The sequence below is a fragment of the Notechis scutatus genome, chromosome 2, assembly GCF_049901735.1.
Source record: "Notechis scutatus isolate UNSWTSFEM ecotype Mainland chromosome 2, rNotScu1.2, whole genome shotgun sequence".
NCBI classification, from domain to species: domain Eukaryota; kingdom Metazoa; phylum Chordata; class Lepidosauria; order Squamata; family Elapidae; genus Notechis; species Notechis scutatus.
This window is the reverse complement of record NC_142010.1, coordinates 114,759,901-114,775,933: the sequence shown is the minus strand read 5'-3', so window position 1 is coordinate 114,775,933 and position 16,033 is coordinate 114,759,901. Positions and strand designations below refer to the sequence as shown.

The window sequence follows — 16,033 nt, the reverse complement described above, 5'->3', positions numbered from 1 at the left end:
TTATGTTGGCTGTTAACATCCAATCCATATGTATGCAAATTGTGTTCTTTCCTATATGTTGGAGAGAGGGGTTTATGATAAATAAGCATAATGAAGAGAACAATCCTGTCTTTTGAAATGGCTCTTAAGTAGTACAGGAAGATTACAAACAAGTTGTACTCTTTTCTGACTCTAACCAACTGAGAAGCTTCAACTTCCAAGAAACCATAGATGGTGCTCAGGTGGACTCTTTCCAATCTTTCTCTCACTCCCCTTTTCAAAAACATGGGTTGACATTTTCAATATTTCTTGATTCCCCTTTGCCACAAATCTTCATCCTTAATTGGCGACTTTACTTTTTATTTTTTTAAAATACTGAACCCAAATAGGGAGTAACATTTAGAGAACATGAGCTGATCTTGAAATAGGCAAACAGGACTTAATACTTGGATGGGAGACATTCAGGAAATCCTACAGCTACAGACTGGTTTAGAACATTGAAAAAGCATGCCACAAATGACTTTAAATGATTTTATTGCCACATAAACTACTTGGAATCCTCCATTTAATGACCACAAAGTATCTTTGGCTTGAGGGAGTCTTCATTTTTTAATATTTGATAATTTCATTCTTGAATTTTTAATTTATACTCTGTAAAGAAGTAATAATTATAACTTGTGAATCCTATGTAATATTGAATAGAATTCTACATAAGTGCTATAATTTCTAATGTACTATAAGTAAGCTGTTTAAACATTAAAAAGTGCAAGTCTTTCTTTCCAAGAGTACTTAGTATAAGCAGGAAGAAGGTAAACTGTTTCTGTTGAGGAACATATTTGCATACTGCAACTACTGTACAGGACAAATAGGCAAAGAGTATTTCCATCTTTTGAAAGAGTATGTCTGCAGCAGTTCTTGTGATTTATGGATAAAGTACATAGGGTGACAGGCTCAAACATACCCCTGAAACTCCCACAACTGAGTCAACATTGACTGAATGCCTCATCCATCCCTATTGTTTCTTTATTTCTAAGGCAACAGTTGAGAACATAAACACACTTTTGAGCCTGCTCTTTTATTTGAGGAGAAAGGTAATTTAAAATGATTGTACAATGATTATTTATATGTACATAAATGTAGTAGGACAGAGCTATATGAACTTTTTGGAGTAACCTACAGTACATTGGTAACTTCTGAATGGGTGCAACAATTTCTAGTCTCTGACTGTGATTAAATACATAGGTGTCAAAGTTCATCACATTATAATTTTTTTCTGTCTACAAAGTAGTGTTTGTATGTGAAGAAAGCATGCCAATAATGTTTTAAGATTGTAGTGTGTTTTATAATTATAATAGGAAAAACAGTATATTAAAGGTGTTTTTTCTAGCATAGGTAGATTTTATATGGAAACAATAGAAAAATGTGATTTTTTGGTTATATCTCTTTTGACAGATTTGGGCAGATTTGAGGCTAATTGAGTATTTGTTTTGGGGTTTTTTCCTCCCATGAGCTGTTCAGAGCATCAAGTGATGGGAAGGTGCTTCAGTTCCTTCTAGGAAGGCTGGGCTTAAACTTGAGGACACTCCTCCTCCTCCACGAGACTCCTCCTTAGCGCCCCCAGTTTTAGCTCAGCCTTTCTTCAGACAGGTTGTGTTATTGTTTTCCTGGTTGGAACAGAACACTGGTGATTGGTGATTTATTTCTCAGGTCAGGTAATACCATATTTTCTGTCACCAACCACCCCCCTGGGAACCTCCAAAAGTCATTTCCCTCGGGGTTTTTTTGTTTTGTTTTTGTTTCTCCCAAGGCTAAAGCCTCATAAACAGGGAGGGTTATCTTTCCAATCTGCCCTGAGGCTAAAAGCCTCTCCTTTCAGAGACATGCTGCCTTAAACTTCTAAACAAAGAGGCTTATCTCTCTGATCTCCCAGCTCTGTCCATTTGAAGCTTCCATTTAAAAGTGCAGCCTTTTTCCCTTTTTATTATGAGGCTTTCCCCGCAGAACACCTCAGGGCAGGGAATCAGCCCCTGCGCCTTCCCGCTGAGTGGTTTTGCTTTCAGCAGGCCGGGCGGTGATAGCCACTTTCGTTTTCATTCTGCCATGAGGCAACCAGCATTTTAAAGGCTGCATGGTTAAATTTGCTGAGTATTTGTTACTGTCTGTGAGGAAAGTTTCCCAACAAGGTTTCTTTTCTTGAGGACCTGGGAAGGAGTCCCTGCCTCCAGTCCACTGGATGATAGAGGACTTGAACTGCTGGATTCCACAGGCAATGAGTGCAGCTAAACTGATCTAATTATCAGTTACAGACCTCTGTGCCCTCATATAGGTGCCAGGTCTGGAGGGGGGTGTTCTGGTCTCCACATTTAATATTACAAGTACTTTATTCAAAAATTGACTTGATTGACTTAAATTCTACAAATCTTTAAGTTATTAAAATATAGATAAATAGATAACAAAGCAAAACAGAACAAGGAGACAACATTTGCTAAAGGCATTGGAAATCTATTTATTCCAGGATCCCCTGCCCCTTAAGGGAGCAGGCCCCTAGGTGTTCCAGCCACCTAATTTCATAGCCTCTTTCCATTGCTATCAAAGACATTACCATGGCCAGCAGCTACAACTCCAGGTCTAGACTAACTGCTGAAAATAGAGATAAGTCCACGGAGCCCCAAAAGACACCTCTAAGGCAGCAGAGAAAGATGCACGCAGATGCCATCAGGCATTAGAAAGGCAGGTGGAAAAATGTACACGAGCAGCTGCACAGCCCACCACTCATCATACCCTCTACCTCACAGGCCCAGAATCCTCCAACCGCCCCTCTGGATTTATCCAGAAGGAGCAGCATATCGATACAACCTCCCCAGGAGGCTCTTTCTAGCATTCTCTCCCCAAGGAGGGCTCCAGAGGCAACATTCACGCCAACTGCTGCTGGCCTCAGACAAGAGGAGGAACTTACGGAGGAAATCCCTGCCAACATGAGGGCGTGGATGGAGCTAGCTATCCAGAAGGGCGGACCTGAAGGACCTCTCGACGGTACCACTGTGGAGGATCCCATCATCGGTCATATCGCTGTCTCAAGGCCCAGTGCTACACCCGGACCCCCAATGGCTAAACGTAGCTGTATGGAAGTTGAACGGCGACGTCTGAGAGATGAACACCTTTCTACTCAAGTTATTCACACTATTCAGTCAGCCCGACGTCCTTCGACGAACCGAATCTATGAGGCCACCTGGTCTAGCTTCTGCCATTGGTGTCAGAAGGTTCAGATCGACCTCACTTCCCATCAGTAGCGCAGTTATTAGAATTTTTGCAGGAGGGCCTAAACAAAGGGTTATCACCCAATACTGCGGAGACAGGTGGTGGCCCTGGCTTCGATCATATCTTGGGATGATTTTACCTCCATATCTCATCACCCTCGCATTCGCAGTTTTCTGCATGGTGCCAAGAACTTGAGGCCCCCCCGTAGTGCACCGATACCCAACTTGGGACTTAAATAAGGTGCTATTGGCCCTTACTACAAGTCCCTTGGAGCCACTAAGGACCACGACACTTCGATTTCTAACCTATAAAGTAGTTTTCCTGATAGCAATTACTTCTGCCCGAAGAATCTCCGAACTAGCTGCATTATCGGTGCGAAAAGATCTCTGCATTTTCCACTTGGATAGAGTAGTTCTCAGACCAGATCCCTCCTTCATTCCAAAATTTAATTCGGCATTCCATAGAGCTCAAGAGCTGGTGCTCCCAAATTTTTGCTCACGTCCATCACACAGGCTCAAACACCAATGGCACCGCTTAGATGTAAGAAGAGCCTTACGCATCTACATAGAGCGCCCGGCGCCCTCCAGAAACACAGAAGCCCTCTTTGTGTCCTTTCAGCCTAACACCCTGGGGCGCAAGGTTTCACCCTCTACCATAGGTAGATGGCTAAGAGCCACCCTCACTAAGTCATATGACTCTCACTTGATTCCAGTGCCCCTTGGCATTACTGCTCACTCCACCAGGAGTGCAGCCACCACAGCAGCATGGGTGACCCAAGCTACAATAGAGGAGATTTGCCGAGCTGCAACCTGGGCTTCTCCATCTCCATTTATTAGAAATTATAAAATTGACATCTTTACTTCTGCTGAGGCTTCATTTGGTAGGAGAGTTTTGCAGTAAGTTATTTCAGAGACAGGTCTGCAACCCAGACGGAGTCCCGCCCTTAGGACAGTGCCAAGCTTTGGTATGTCCCATCATTGGATGCTCTGAACAGCTGATGGGAGAAAGGGCGTTGGTACTTACCTGATATGCCCATTCTCTGTGAGCTGTGAAGAGTATCCAGCCCCTCCCTTTTATTCCATTTGGTAGCGGGTCTGTTCCGGCCAGGGTCATTATATAGGCTTAAGCATATAGGGTATCAATACCTTGGCTTTGCAAAACGGGGACGCTAAGGAGGAGTCTCGTGGAGGAGGAGGAGTGTCCTCAAGTTTAAGCCCAGCCTTCCTAGAAGGGACTGAAGCACCTCCCATCACTGGATGCTCTTCACAGCTCACAACGGGCTTATCGGGTAAGTACCAATGCCCTTTTTGTCACTAGGCTCTAAGCCTGGTGCAAGAAAATTATTTACAATGAAATCATTCTCAGCTTAAGTCTCTTTTCCAGCTCTTCTAACTAAAGCATATCTCATTTCTCTTGAGTTTTCTTAATTCTAGCAGTAACATTTAGATTGGGGAAGATATCTTCTTACTTTTAAACCGAGGAAAGTCAGAAATCTTGTAATTACAAACCACCATGTGATCTCCTAAAGAAAGGCAAATGAAATTATGGGATAGCTGCTGGTTGTACGAATCGGGCGCATTTCTGGGTGCATTTCCAGTTAGAAGGGTTGTGAACTTCTGATTTGGAGGGATTTGAGGGCCTAGATTGTTGGGTGCAACATGCTGATACTGTAAACTGTTTAGAAAGGGCTGGAAATCCCTGTGAAGCAGTATATAAAACTCTAAATGCTATTTGGGACACTCTTAAGCTGTGTCCTTTACAAAAAGCCTTCTGCCCTGGGTTAGGGTTAGGGTTAATGATTCTGTCACAATGGGCTGGTTTCCCCTCTCGTTACAAGCGGAGCAACTGCTAAGTACAAAGAGAGAGTAATAACGCTGTTGGCTGAATTATTAGCTAAATATGACCAAAGGAGTGAATCTGCCTGGAGCATCTGCTGGAAATAATATCAGCTTCTTTCATTCACGGACAAAGTTCTGTGAAGGGTCCCATTAATTCTGTTTCTTAACTGCTCTCCGGAGGTCCTTTATGGAGAGAGAGGGAGCAAGGCACCCTTTTCTTGTGAATTTTGGACTGAAGGGAGGCTGTCTCAAAAACGGGACTCTAAAATACTGTACCCCTGCAAACGATGGCTGCGGTGGCTTTTTTTTTTGCTCGCTTGTTTCTTGAAACGTAACTTCTCCAATCTGGCTCCAATGTTACTATATATCCAGCGTTTTTTCCAGCTAGTTTCCACACTCAATGGGCTAGGACATGTCAATTTGATATTTTGGGGGTGGGTTTTGTTTTGGTTTTGGGTATTTTGCCTGCAAAGGGCTATACCTGCACTTGCTTGTCCTTCAAGAGGACCTTGGCCAGGAGATTTTTTTTGGGGGGGGGGGGCGGGGGGGAAGCCAGCTCGCCTTTCTTTTTCTCCGCTCTAAGGTATTCCCACTAAGGCTCCAGCACAAGGGGAGGGCTTGTATTTTCTCCGCAATCAGGATAACCGGGGGGTGGGGGGGATGGGACAACTCGTCTGGCACGTCCTTTATTGGCCACCAAGGGGCGGCCGTCCCCTCCCTTTTATTACGCCTGCACGCTTGGAGGAGGGGTCTGTGGGCTCAGGGAGATGGCAGCGCAAGTGGCTTGGTTTTCTCTTAAAGCCGAAAGTAGGTGAGCTGGCCTGTCGCCGAATGGAGCGGTACACAAAATCATGGCAACAAATGATTCCCTGTTTCCCGCCCTGGAGATGCCGTGGCAACAATAACACAATGCTCTCCATCCATGCTTCAGGTAGCAAGAAGGTATCTTAGTGTGATATTTTCATCTCTACTGCTAATGCCTGCCTGGCCCCGGTTTCCTTTCTTCACTAGATTTATAAATGTGATCCAATCACTAATGCACAGATCTAGCGACTGCCCAGATGACTAAGTTAACACAGCAGGGACAGTTGGGGGATGCTACAGGTAAATTGCTAGAGAGGAATCTTGTTTCTCTCTAGCAATTTACCTGTAGCATCCCTCAACTGTTGTTTCTAGACTCTGCCAGGCATTGTATGTACAATTTCCACCCAATTCTATCCTATTTGCCCTAATGGGTGTCAAAACCATACAGATATCACTGTAATCACCCTAGAACTGTTTTTGGCACTGGCTAAGAAGGGAGAATGTCCTCGTCTATCACTTAAAAATGCAGCTAGCCATAGAATGAACAAGATCAAGCAACACTTACAAACAACCATTCAGCTCCGACATTAAAAGACATGAATATTCTTCAGGAAAAATGCGATGAATTTGCCTTGTCTGAGAAAACTGGAGAAAAAAAATTCAATGAACTACCCTTTACCATTTAATCGGCCGGTGGTGGCTAACCTTTTTGGGCTCCTGTGCCAAAAATTGTGCTCGCGCTCACGTGCTCGCACTCGTGCCAGCACCCAGAAGGCAATGTGCATGCCCTCGCCCCCTGTGCATGTGATCCCCCACCCTCTTATGTGCACTGCACATGTGCGTGCCTCCCAACTGATTTTCGGCCCAGTTGAGATCTTTTGTGGCCTCCCAATCTTTGGAGGCCGAAAAATGCGCCCATTTCATCACTTCCGGTATTTCTGGAAATACAGGAAGTGATGAAACTGGCCTGTTTTTCGGCCTCCAAAGGCTGCAGAGGTTTCCCTCAAGCCTCTGGGAGGCTGAAAAAGGCCTCAAGCGGGCCGAAAATCAGCTAGGAGGCACGCGCATGTGCAGTGCAGGTAAATTTGGCTGGGGCTCGCATGCCCACACAAATGGCTCTGCCTGCCACCTGTGGCACATGTGCCATAGGTTCACTATCATGGGAATAGGCCCTCTTGCAGTTGCCTCACCTCTAAAGTCAGGGGTCTGACACAGCTGGGCTTCCCCGAATGATCCAAGAAAGTTTTAGATGCAGCCATATATTTATGAGCTCAGATAGAAGAGAAAGGTGAGCTTAGAATCTAGAGAATTCCAGAATTACAACTAGTATTCTGCGTTGAGCCCTATAATAAGCTAGAAATCAGTGGAACTGCTTTTTGCAGTTAGCACCTGTTAAGCAAGTAGCTGTACTGTCATCACCTTCAAGCACTTGTTAGGTAGTCTTATATAAATTGTGGGTCTGCCACTATTCAGTAATTTTAAATTAAATAGATTGAAATATTGTATGCATGGAGAAATGAGTAGTGGTAATATTTTTTACGGGAATCCCACTTTTGTAGCACCATATTGTGCCTGAAGGTTTGCCTTCTGTTGTGAATCTGTTTACTTCTTCCCATCTTCTCTCTATCATCCAAGAGAAGCAATGCATTGCACTGTATAGTAAATTCTGAATATTAATCAGCAGTGTAATGTGTCTGTAAAAAAGGTAAGTGCAATTTTAAGCTGTATGGACAGAAATATGTTCCAAATCACAGAAAATAAAATTTCTCCTTCACTTTGCATAGGTCAGATCCAGCCTCAAGTATTTAAGAGTCAACTTCATGGGCATGAAATTTAAGAAAAATGAGGGCAAATTAAAATGGGTTGGGTGGAGATGAGCAACAAAAGTCAGACCAATGTCCTTTTGAATAGTGATTGAAATGCCCCTTTTCAACTTAACTCTTACGATTTTAAAAATGTAAATTCTTTGCAGATCATCTTATAAGAGCAGAAATCTAAACTAGATTTCATGGGAATCCTAGAGGGCTGGGCCTCTTAGAGACAGAGAAATAGACGATCAGATGACAGAATGTCTGGATGAAGGAACTGCTCTAAATCATTTCATGTGGTACAAAATATCAGATTCATGGTGGTTTCAAAGTCACGACAGTGGCATTAAGAGCAGAATTTTATGAATGCAATTTTCAAAGGAAGCTTATCACAAGTAGATAGTTAATTTGATCATGAATATCAAGTATTCTGTGTGCAATCTACCAATGGCATTTCTGCTGGAGTTGGCATGAAGTGGAACGGTTGCAGGTTAGGAATGAACAGCTGGCCGACAGCAGCTTTCTGCCTGGATGGATATGTTCCCATGGAAACAGAAACAGCTTAAGTCCTCCAATGCAATGCATGTTTTTACAAGGGGGAGAGCATTTTCCAAAAGCTCACCATAACTTATGAGGTGCTTTTACTTGTCCTCAGTAACAGAAATATCAGGTAGACCAAGAGACAGATGAAGTCATAGATCTCCTCTCTCCCTGGGGAACCTATCAATATCAGATAGCAGATTTCGGTTTGAGCTTCTTCAGCGACGAACCAAAATCCGCGATCGTGCGCGATTTTGATCTGTGCTCGCCGCTGGAGTGCCCCGAGCCAGCTGGATTCAGGGCTAAGCCATCCCGTAGAGGTGGTGAAGAGGGGGGAGACCACCAGCAGGGTCCAGGAGAACCGCATCTCTCCTCCTCAGCTAGCTATTACTCCCTTTCCCGAAGGCGGTTGCAGCGGTGGTCAGAAATGGCCACCTCAAAGAAGAACTCGACTGGAAAAGAATGTGCAGGAGGAAGATAAGAAGAGAAAGTTTTGGTTGACTGGGTTAAACTGAAAAAGCAACAACATAAGGTACCCTGGAATTTGAACTATAAAAAATAACGTTGTTCCCAAAGAAGACTTTGAAGCAGCGAAGGAGAGAGGGAAGGGAAAGGATTTGGCTTTTTTTTCTTCCCTTCCTTATACTGACAGCTAAGAGATTTAAGTAAGAAATTGACAAAATCCACTTTGATATCAATAGGCATTTAAGCTGAAAATAAAATATCAAAGGGATAATAAATACTTTCAAAAACCTTTAAAAGCAGGAAAGGAGAGAAAAGGAAAGAATAAAAGGGTGGGATCTGGAAAAATGGAGGAGACTGCCTGGAACTAAAAGGAACTTACAATGAAACCTTAACAAGATTCCTAAAAGATACATTCTAACTGAAACTTCGTAACAAAATAATAGAACCCCAGGAAGAGAAAGTAGAAAAGAGAAGCAAGAAGAAACAGCTTTGGATTATTTGGATTACTTGGTGATTTTTGGCTATTGGATTTAAATGACTAAAATCAATTGGGTGGTTGTTTAAAAGGGCATCACTTTTAGAAGAACTGAAAATGGAACTTAAAAAACAGAAAGATGAACAAGAAGGAAGAGGTTCTTTTGGCTTCATATTTCAATTTTTAGAAATGGAGATTTGGAACTATGAGAAACAACAAGAAACACTTGTAGAACAAGAAGGTTGGGACAAAGAAGAAGCCATCTTTAATGGTCAAGTAATTTTATGTGGGGGAAGAAAGGAAAGGGGGGAAAGAGAGTGAAAAGTTTAAGATTTGAAAAAACAACCAAAAAAAAAAAAAAAAAAAAGAATAGTTTGAAAAATAATTACAATATTAGGAAGCAACAGAAGAGATGATACTAAAGAGAGAATTAGAAGTAGAGAGACAAGGGGGCAAAAAGGGGAGGGAGATGAAGAGGGGGAAGAAGGAAAGGAAAAGAAGTTATAAAAGACAGCAACAAGATATAGAGAAACAGGGAAAATGTATAAGGATTGAAAGTATAAGCCAATTTAGAGATAATGGGTGAAAATTTAATTGAAAAAGGGATTTTGCAAAGGTACATAAGATAGTATTGTTATATTAGAAATAGAAATAATTTTAGGAAATATGAAACAATGTATGATTAAAATGATGGATAAAATACTTATTGTAATGCAGTGGAATGTTTGTTAATAAATAAATGAAATAAAGTGAATGAGAGAATGAAATTAGGAAAGGATGGGAACATTTTAATAATGATTTATAAAAATATAAGTGAAGAGAAATATGGAAAAAAAGAATTAATTATGGAAAGTTTATAAGTGTTCATAAGGAAGTATGATATTCAATTGAAAAGAAATGTTAAAGATGTTAAGATTCTAACTAATATTAATGATAGAATTGAATTGGAATGGAATGAGTGTTTTATTGACGATATATATATATATATATATATATATATATATATATATATATATATATATATATATATATATATATATATATATATATGGTTATTTCAGGTTTTCTCCCGCGTAAAATTGGAAGTATCTAGGCCACGTTTCGATGAAGTCTCATTCATCATCTTCAGGCTTGTGTCTTTGGCTTTGTGCTTCTCAGAGTAATGTGAGCTTTACTCAGAAGAAGCAGCTGTGTATTTTAAGAATGTTCCAAGCAGAATTCAATTGGAAGTTATGTACTATATTGAATGTTATAATTTTAAAGCCATAAAATGAAGTTTAAATACGAATTGAATGGATAAAATTAAAAGATATAAAGGTGTCATACTCCGATTATTAACTACAGGGGAAAATTTGTTTCATGAGAAAAGATAATATGAAATTGAAACAGGACAGACAAAAGTATAAATATAATGATTGGAAAGACATTGAAACTTAGAAAAAGATATATAATTGAATTTAGATATGAGATAATTAAAAATAAAGTTGAGAAAACCAAGGGAAGGGAAAAATTATGGAGAAAATGTTAAAATAGTAATAAGATATGGAATAGAATACAAAGATGAATATGAAATTGAGTTTGTGTCTGTATGAAGAAGTGATAACCCGGGATCATGCTATTCTCAAAAAAAGATGTTTTATTTGTATTATGTTTTTGTGAAAACCCAAATAAAATTTATATTAAAAAAAATATCAGATAGCACTTTCATTTTTGCTGTAAAGATTAAACCCTATTAGATCATTGTTGAAACAGACCTTGAGGCTACAAGTATTGGAAATACAATTTTATTTATTTATCTATTTATGCAATTTATCCCGGCCTCAATCCAGAAGTATTTTTAGGCAATTTACAGATAGTTTAAAATACAGCAATACAACAATAAACAGTAATAAGAAAAATAATAATGCATTAATACATTAAAATGATATAGGTGTCAGTAGATCCACAACTAATTGATGATTGGTCACCAACAACTTAATTAGTCATATGGCACATGTGAAAAAGCCAGTGTTTTTTTTTTCCCCCTGGGCAACCGGCATGTTCTGTTTCTAAAACAGCAGACTTGTCTTAATAAAGCCAAGAGCTCGAGCATTGCATTAGATGTTTGCTTATTAGGGCATTGTTCAGCTCCTTGTAGCAGTGAAAAGGGACTTTAATACAATCCTTTACAAGCCAATTAATAGCTTTAATTGTCCTACTTTGGCCAACTTGCAGGCAAATGCTAGCTAGACCAGAGCAATAAATTCTGTTGGCTTATAAAGAGATGAACTTAGATTATCTTTGTTGGTAAAAAACGCCAATTCAGAGCTTTGAAATGCGAATTCAGAGTCTAGAAACCACTCAGGAAATGACAGCCTTTTGAAGGAAGGAGTAACTTCTTTGTATATTGCTTAAGAGCTTGCAGAATGAAAGGAAGGATGTGCTGCATCACCTGTTCATGCAAGAAACCTATTCCCAGTATGTAACAGAAATGTGAGCATCTTTTATAAGGCAAGGGGTCTTTAGTTAGAATGTGACTATTTCTGTTCTCAGTCATTGCTTCAATTGCTGAAGCAACTCTCGCAACTCTAAATAAAAGGCAAGTTAAGATTAAAAACAGAAACATAGTACCATAGTATATACATGTATACAGATACACGAGACTGTTGGAGAATAATCAAGCTGGGTTACAAATCACTCTGCCCTGGTGCCTGTTGGAAAAGCTAGGTTGTGGTGGCTTTTCTGAAGGGCAGCAGGAATGGGGCTGTATGACTTCCAAAGGAATGCTATTCCACAGGGCAAGTAGCAGATATTTCTACCATTTTAAATCATTATGAAAAAGCCACTGTGATAGTGATTCAAATGGGAGCTAAGGACCTGGGAATCCAGGCTCAAATTCCCATCCAGAGATAAGGCTTCCTTCAGACTGGGATGAGTTATGGCAACTACTCATTGCTTTCATTGGGCTGATAAAAACAGCCTTGCACCACAAGGTCCACCCCTTTGGAAATGTTCCAGTTAATGTAGAAAGAGATTGGCTTCTGGCACAATGCGGGGACGCTGTTTTTGTCAGTCTGGCAATTCCACTGAAAAAGAAACCTTCAGTTTTCTAGAGAAAAAGATGAGATTAAAACATACTAAATTAAGCAGAACGTCTGCTTTTGAATATTTTCAGATTGTTGAAAGTGGCTTGCTGTTTGTGTGTTTTGCAAGAAACAGAAGCTCAAAGCCTCTTGGCCATGCTGAATCAATTGCCATTTTCTTCAGGTAGGTCCTTTATATGCCAGTAGTTTCTTGAATGTTTGCTTCACGCCCCTCCTCTCTGTGATTTAGGCACATTTCTTATCACTGAATCTCTTCATGGTGTTTCAAGAGATGAAGAAGCAAAAGTTTGTCAGTGTTTTCCTTCTGAAAGGGCAGTGTACAGCAATAGATCGGCTTTAGTAGGCTTTGCCAAATTTATTTCTGGAGCTTGAATATGAAATTGTTCTTTCTGAGTGGTTCAGGGTGAAGCCTAAATGTCACAGAGCGGGCTCTGAATAATAGGATATTCCATCCTCAGCTGTCTAGACAGCAAGTTGGCTCCACCTCTGATTTAATTCGTGTCTTGGATAAGATATTTATTGCCAAAATCAAACAACAGAAACAATATATGTTGTGGTAATCAAAATATTTATAAGAAGCTGCTTGCATCTGTTTTTACTAGCAGTTTCTATGCAATAGATGAGCACGCTCCCTAGCACATATACTCTCTAGCCATGGAGTGGATGATTCTTTGAATTGAATTGAAAATGTTGCTTTGGTAGAAAAGAAAGTAAATGACCTAGGAAACAAAAGGTCCCTCTTACTCACTTGGTACTTTAAACTTGATTCCAGGAACTGATGCTTGGACCCGTGACCAGTAAGCCAGTGGCTCTTTTCAGGCTGCGAATTCTAACAATTAAGAAAAATTTAGGGCTTCTGATAATTTTAATCAGCAGAGAAATATCATCCTATCTGCGTCTCTCTCATACATACACACATTTGTTAAATATACTACACACACACACACACACACACACAGAGTGGTACCTTCGTACTCATCATTAATTGGTTGCAGGAGGTGGCAATGAGTACCAAATAAAATTTTCCCATAAGGAATAATATAGTGAGTCACAAGGCAGTTGACAAGTTCTAGCTTGCGTGTTGAGTACCAAACAAACGATGAATACCGGAACAAAGTTTCCCATCAAAATGCATTCATAATCAAATTCAATCAGTTTCAAAGTACCTGAGTACCAAGATACCACTGTATGTATATATAAAACTAATAAAATGTGAATCATGAATTAGATACAACTTGTATCAGTCTCTTGTTTTAAAGAAAGTTCTTGCAAAACTTTTTTGTCTTATCTACATTTCCTGGTTTTGACATACTAATCTTGTGTAGACTGTGTGTGTATATGATTTTAAAAAGCCTGTGTGATAACTAGACAGATGTACAGTTATGAGCCTTCTAGCTAAGAAAAAGTTAATTGGCTTTCTATGTACAAAGTATAGTTTTAACTGCGTAATATTTTCTTTTTTCCTGATGGACCATATAATTCTAATTTCTACTAATTATGCCTTAGGAAACTCATAAAATCTCATCATGGGAGCTGTGGCGATCGATGACAGTCCGTCTGGAGTTAAAGCCCCAGATGGTGGCTGGGGCTGGGCTGTACTCTTTGGGTGCTTTGTCATCACTGGATTCTCCTATGCCTTTCCGAAGGCCATGAGTGTCTTCTTCAAGGAACTTATCCGGGAGTTTCATGTTGGCTATAGTGACACAGCATGGATTTCCTCTATTTTGTTGGCTATGCTGTATGGAACAGGTAAGCAGCTAGGAAATCAAAGACACATCTCATTTTTTAGAGTATTCTCCTCTAAATCATTGTCATGATTATAGTAAAAATTGGCCAGCACTGGAAAGCCTTATCCATAAGTCATACACATAAGTTCATATGGGTATTTGAAATATGAATTAACAAGGCCTCTTCAATTGCTACGAGGAAGAGATTACAGAAAAAGTAAAACTTAATGAAACCTCAGAAGCACAAACCACTACTTTGTCAAACTTTGGCAGACATTATTTTTAATTTTATTGCAACAGATTTAGTACGATACTTTTAATATGGTAATTATGAATGTATAGTGGCCAAAATTGTGGAAACCTTTTGGGAAAAGTGTATTTTTGAGGTTTGATGGCTAATAACACCACTTTTTGTGGAGTAGTACCATAAAATTATATATCAATGGAAAAATAATTTAATCAAAAATGTAATGCAACAAGGTTTGTTTAATTATCTGTATTCTATGAAAAGTTATAGCCAAATAATGAGAAACAGGAAGCATAACTTGTTTAGGTTGATATCAGGTAGCTTTCCTTCATCTGATTGTAGCCAATGAGCATGAGTGTTTAGAGAGCCAATCAGGTGTCATCTTGTTTTGGCAATGAGCCAATCAGATCACAGTAGGGTTCATTTATTGATATCATGTATTGAAGCTAAGAGGAGGACATTTGTCAGTGTGTTATGTGGTTGCTATCAAGTTCGTTGGATTTTTTTGTGTTCTTTCATTTAGTGAGCTTGTAAAACATAATAAAATTAAAGTAATGGTGCAAAGAGTTGACTGGTTGCCCAGAAAGTGATGTATAATAGTATTATTAAGTGAACAAGGCTACAGTTATACAGAAATTAGATGAAAAATGGATGAAAACTTAACCAAAGGTGGCATTTCTAAGTTTTTGAAGAGGTATAAGGAAACTCAGTTACTACAAAACCACCTGATAAAGGCAGGAAAAAGTGCACAGCAGCAAGTGATGATAGAAGAATTAAGAGACTGTGCCTACATGACAGAGAAATTTGGCCTAAAATCTAGAATTCCACGAAAAAGCCACTTTTATCTCTCAAACTGAGGTTGAAAAGACTAAACTGGGCTATAACCCATGTTACCTGGACAGAGAAACAATGGCAGGGTGTTATTTGGAGTGATGAGACCAAGATCTCCCTGTTTGGTAGTGATGGCATAAAATACGTAAGGAGACACTTTTCCCAAAAGGTTTCCACAATTTTGGCCACTGCTGATCCTGCATACAGGTAATCCTTGATTTACAAATATTCAGTGACTATTTGAAATAGTAATTGCATTGAAAAAAAGTGGTTTACAACCGGTCCTCACACTTATGACCGTTGCAGCATCCCTGATCATATGATCAAAATTTGATTGCATGATTCACTTAACAACTGCAGTAATTTGTTTAAGAGCTGGGCAAAAACGGTTATAAAACGGTTATAAAGCCTTGCTTAGCAATGGAAATGCTGGTCCCAATTATGGTCGTATGTTGAGACCTCCCTAGAATTTATAGTGTCCATATTTTCTTAGAAAAAAAGAAAAAAAGCAGAATGGTTCACAAAGATAAAAAAATTGTTTATGTTTAAAATTTTGCTTTGCAAAGAAAAATTCAAGAGCAAAATCAATAAAATAAATAATTAAAGAAATACAAAGGACAGCTTTCTGAAATAAAGGACATATGGTCACTGTATACTAGAATGGAGTATAGGCTTTTTCCAGCATGGAATTAGTGAGCGGAAAACCACCTTTGCCAAATGAACAGCAATAGCACTTAGACTTATATACTGCTTTACAGTGCTTTTACAACCCTCTCTAAGCGGTTTAGAGTCACCTATTGCTACCAACAATCTGGGTCCTCATTTTACCCACCTCAGAAGGATGGAAGGCTGAGTCAACCTGAATCCTCCAGCATCAACTGTTGACCCAGAAGTATTCTTGCCAAGCTGACAAAGGCTGAAGAAATACAAAATGGCACCATTATTCTGGGCATGTTATATTACAGGAATTTAAGCACC

The 16,033-nt window shown here is 39.6% G+C and overlaps 1 protein-coding gene and 1 long non-coding RNA gene across 3 annotated transcripts in view; one reads left to right on the top strand and one right to left on the bottom strand.

Annotated features, from left to right (window-relative positions):
- SLC16A3 (solute carrier family 16 member 3) overlaps positions 1–16,033 on the top strand; it is a 36,012-nt gene that overhangs the window by 8,190 nt on the left and 11,789 nt on the right. Inside the window, exons 2-3 of one of the 2 annotated variants that reach the window (XM_026667354.2) lie at positions 12,322–12,413; positions 13,757–13,999. In XM_026667354.2, the coding sequence (XP_026523139.1) occupies positions 13,777–13,999 (223 nt within the window). In that variant the 5' untranslated portion in view covers positions 12,322–12,413; positions 13,757–13,776. The remainder of the gene's footprint in view (positions 1–12,321; positions 12,414–13,756; positions 14,000–16,033) is intronic. The other variant, XM_026667355.2, reaches the window with a different exon arrangement.
- On the bottom strand, positions 497–16,029 carry LOC148132200 (uncharacterized). The gene is made up of 3 exons (XR_015747686.1): positions 15,888–16,029; positions 12,999–13,079; positions 497–630 (listed from the first exon to the last, which is right to left on the bottom strand). It is a non-coding gene; the product is annotated as an uncharacterized LOC148132200 (long non-coding RNA).